We start from the raw sequence: 4920 nt of genomic DNA on the forward strand, positions 1-4920 counted from the left end.
GCAGCAGGGCTAGGTTTTTCGTCTAGGGACGAAAATAAAGAAGTTATTCTCACCTGAATCTCTCAGCCAGCTGGCTGTTAGACTGATCCCTGCAGCCCCTCTCTCCCTCCACTCCAGCGATGGAATATCACTCGGAGTCCACATGTCCTATACACGGTATAGGATGTGATCATTCCCAGGACCTCAGCCTCTAGATAGGCAGAGCAAGCTGTCAATCACGCAGCTGCCCAGATAGCAAGGATACCTTTCCACAAACTTGTGTCAGGGTTAAATTGTAATTCTTGTTAACTTGTTGCACACATTGCTGGCAAGTTGCAGAATGGGCTTTTAGTGCGTTCCAGGGCGTTTGCATGCATTTTTGATGCGTTTGCATGCGTTCCAGAGCAGGTAAAATAGGGCTCGCTGCAGTTTTTTTTACATGCTCTGGAACTGAACGCTGCGGTGTGAACTAGAGCCCAAAATACCATTGGAATACATTGGACGCAGTTTTGATCCGGTCTGTAACTGCTCTGCTCCTGGAACGTGCTTGGTGTGAACAAGGCCTAAGTGATTATTGTTGATGTTATTACAGATTTCAGAAAGAATGAGGCCCAGTGCAGACCTATGTGATCCGGGATCGCGCGGTCCTGCACAATGCAGGCCGCGATTGCCGCACAACCCCATTGATTTCAATGGGATGACACCTGCGCGACAATCGCAGAAAAAAGGTACATGTACTTTTTTCTTGCGATACACAACAAGCGGCTGTCGCGATCCGCCCCGGCGTGACTGGGGTGCCATTAGGAAATAATGGCACCCACAGCGCGATCGGTGCACACCTTGGCGACTCCTGACCGCGTGGCAATCTGAGTGGAATCGTGCACAATTGCCGCGCAGTAAGGCCTGGTTCACACCTAGGCGTATTGCATATGTGCGTCTGTCGCGATTCACGGTAAAAAAAATTGCGCGACAAACGCGCGTTTCCGAGGGCTACTTGGCTGTATCCCAATGGAAACGCGCAACAAAAACGGCCCAAAGTAGTACATGTACCTTTTCAGGCGTGGGCCGTTTTGTAGCGCGTTAGGGACGGGCTGAAATACGCCAAGGTGTGAACCAGACCCATTGAATTCAATGGGATTTAGATGTTTGAGCGCTTTGTAGAGCGTTCATCGGGCGTAGAACGCACTACAAAACGTTCAGGTGTGAACGGGGCCGAAGGTGTCGCCTACGTGTGCACCGGCCCTGACTCTTGGGTCACACCACTGACATAAAGTAGAGTTGCAGGTAGGCTGTAGTCCTGACCATAAACTGCATTCACATGGGGCATTCTGAGATTTCTGTGGCAAGAACTTACAGATGAGGCACATTGCCGGTTTAAATGTCCACAACTCGTGTTGACTGTTACTAGGAAGTCTGAGATATTTTTGCCTGTTTTTGGGTATCGTGTGGCCTCCATGTCAGGGGCAAGGAGTTTCTACACTATTATCAGTCTTGGAATTTAGCATGTGCACTCAGTAACCTGGTGGCATCCTGGAAGACAGAGGTCACCCTATGCGGAAAAGTCTAAAGTGTTCAGTTTTATGAGTGCTGGGATGGAACAGATAAGAAGGGTTTGTGCAGTTCTCCTGCTTTTACCTTTGTTCCTGCACATTTAAAGTGACACTAAACTCAGGAGTTAAAGGAGAACTATGAGGTGAGTGCTTTTCACTGACCTCATAGTTCTAGCCGACCTGTGACAATGAGACTGTCACAGGTCGGCTCAGTAGATCGGGAGGTGAGCGAACACATAACGGCGTTCGCCGGCAGGGATCATCAAGGTGTCCGTCCTCAACTCTCCTACCTTGGAACTTGTACAATCAAGATACTACAAGAACAGGGGTGGGCAACTCTAGTTCTTCAGCTGCTATGGAACTACAAATCCCATGAGGCATTGCAGGAATCTCACAGCCACAGACATGACTCCCAGAGACAGATGCAGCATGGGAATTGTAGTTTAATCACAGCTGGAGGGCCAGAGTTTGCCTATCCCTGCAGTAGAACCTTGATCCCAAAGCAGCCTCTGTGTGTATTCTAGCGATAGCAGCTGCCATGTTGCTGGCACTCTATGGCTGGAATTGCGCTCCAGCCGTCATTCAGACTATGGGGTCGTTTTATAAAATGTTCGCAGAGCGAACATCTCTACGAAGGTTTACATTTTAGATTCACAGTGCATTATGGTCACTAGATGGAGCTTGGGTGAATAGACGTGTCATGTTTTATAAATACATCCCATAATGGGAGCGTAACAGGGCAATTTCCAGAGGCTTTTTTTGCAAATTTTCAAAACACGGCCGGTATTACAGGAACAGAATCGCACAATTTTGTCCTCATACACTTTCAAATGGGAGCACCTGAACAATGTATGTTTTTTTTAGATGCCCCCCCTAAAACTGATCTATGGGTGGCCCCAACTTGTGATTACAGGTTACAGATCACTCCTCTGGTTTCCATAGCAGCATTCAACGCATGCTGCCTGTGAACAGGACACATATCTCCACATGTGATAGAAGCGGCCTCCTTCCGCACCACAATGAGCTCCCTCAGAACTGCACACACGTAGCACCCTGGATTCAGCACCGCGGACAGCGCATGCGTGACAACCCCAGACCGCGCCTGGCGTGATCCCCTATCTCCTCCCCATGGCAACGGCTGAGCCGCCTCGTCCAGCCACCGGGCTGTCAGAGCGCCCGACGTCACGGTGTCACGTGCCCGGCTCGACCCACGTGGTCAGGGGGAAAGCGTGCGCCCCGCGCTCCTCCCCCTCTCCTCCCAGGTCAGTTGTGGCAGAGTTCGGAGCAGGCTGGAGGTGTACATGACACCGGCTGGGGGTCGCTGAACCATGCTGCGCCATGACGGCAGGAAGGTGGCCAGGAAGTCCTCTCTGGACGGGCAGTGCTGGGAGGAAGCGGAGGCTCGAGGCAGACTGTTCGCCAGTAAGAGCCTGCACAGAGGGGAGAGCTCCAGGAGGAGCACCGAGTCTGAAGTCTATGATGATGGGACCAACACTTTCTTCTGGTGAGCTCTACCTTATGTGCCCCCTCCTCTCATTGGCTCACCCTAAGCTTTGCACAGTGCACCCCCTCCCCCCTACACTTATGGTAGAGCTGCTGTAGTACTACAAGTTCCAGCATGGAGTCCTGTGTGTGATCAGAGTGATTTATAGAAGGAAAAGCTGGATCAGAACTTCCTGTGACTTGGCATATTAATCGCTCTGTAAGGAGTGACTGCTAATTCTAACTGGTCCAGTCCTCTTATCCATTGTTCCAGTGTTAGCACCCCCACTCCTCCTCCTTCCCCCAACGTGTTGTCCTTTAAATCCTGTGCACAGACCTCAGAGGGTCCTGGGATGGAGCCCGCTGCATGTCCAACCCATCAATATTTACTGAAAAAGACCAGTTGCTGCTGGTTCTCAAAGAGATGTCCAGCCCTGGGGGGTGTCTGATGAGGACATAGACATGCACACTTGACATATAGGGGTATGCATTTTTTTTATGCGGGTATCTGAGGAGCGCATAAACATACACCCTTGGCATATAAGGGGTATGCATGTTTATTTGGGGGGTATCAGATAAGCACATAGACATGCACACTTGGCATATATGGTTATGCTTGTTTATATGGGGATATCTGATAAGGACATAGACATGCACACTTGGCATATAGGGGTATGTATGTTTATGTGGGGATATCTGATGAGGACATAGACATTCACACTTGGCATATAGGGGTATGTATGTTTATATGGGGATATCTGATGAGGACATAGACATGCACACTTGGCATATAGGGGTATGCAGGTTTAAATGGGAGTATCTGATGAGTGCATAAACATACACCCATTGCAAACCCATTGTTTATAAGGGGGTATCTGATGAGAACATAGACATGCATCCTTAGCCAGTAGCCCCCACTCACACCTGAGCATTTTGATGTAAGTTTATTGAAACTCAACAACACCCAACATGAAGATTCCCATGAGTGTCAGTGGTTTCTGTTCACACTTGGGTGGTGTTGTGCTCAGAGAAGTATGTGAGGTTTTTATTTTGGGTCAGGAGTGCACAGTTTTGGCTCCTCCTAATAACTAGTTTTCCATTGGCTAAAATAAAAACTTTCAAACATGAAAAATGCTTAAAAAAAGCTACACAATCACCTAAAACTGCTGACTGTCAAGTGTGTATGAAGCCTGATGGTTTTGCTTGTCCATTTGGGGGCATCTGATGAGCAGATGAACGTATCCTCCTGGCCTGTACCGGTCTACATGTTTATATGCTTATCTTCTTAACCAGTTGACATCCACGGTGTTAAACCCCCTTCCCATCCAGGCCATTTTTCAGTATTCAGCGCTGCGGTACTTTGACTGACATTTATTCCGTCATGCAGCGCTGTACTGAAATGAATTTTATACCCTTTTTTGGGGACAGATAGAGCTTTCTTTTGGTGGTATTTATTCACCACTGGGGGTTTTATTTTTTTACTATATTAAGGAAAAATTACCGAAATTTTTATAAAAAAACAGTTTCCCCTATATTAAATGATAAAACATTTATTATTACCCAATTTTTTGGTAAAATATAAAAGATGGGGTCACGTCGGGTAAAAAGACACTAAACATGTCAAGCCTTAAAATTGCGTGCGCGCGCGAAACCTCAAAAAACGATAATACCCAAAATTGGCCCTAGGCGACGCTTTAAAAGCTGTTACCGCTCATCAGTTTAGTGTTTTCAGTGATTGATGGCCCTAAAATGATTGCTCTCACTGCGACGTTCGCGGCGATATGTAACATGTGTAGCGCAATTGTAATTTTTGCGCGCTGGGGCACCGGACGCGTATTTACGTTTATAGGCGCGTAAACGTGGGGGTGGGGGAGTTAAACATTTTGGGGGGGTTTTTTCCCCTTTTTTT

The 4920-nt window shown here is 47.9% G+C and overlaps 1 protein-coding gene across 1 annotated transcript in view; it reads left to right on the forward strand.

The window, feature by feature from the left end:
- Positions 1-2614: 2614 nt before the first annotated feature.
- The window catches only part of PTDSS2 (phosphatidylserine synthase 2), an 80405-nt gene continuing 78099 nt past the window's right edge, over positions 2615-4920 (forward strand). Inside the window, exon 1 of the mRNA XM_018569362.1 lies at positions 2615-3033. Within this exon, the coding sequence (XP_018424864.1) occupies positions 2858-3033 (176 nt within the window). The 5' untranslated portion in view covers positions 2615-2857. The remainder of the gene's footprint in view (positions 3034-4920) is intronic.

This window comes from Nanorana parkeri, unplaced genomic scaffold, assembly GCF_000935625.1.
Source record: "Nanorana parkeri isolate BGI_ZX_2015 unplaced genomic scaffold, ASM93562v1 scaffold1325, whole genome shotgun sequence".
NCBI lineage: Eukaryota > Metazoa > Chordata > Amphibia > Anura > Dicroglossidae > Nanorana > Nanorana parkeri.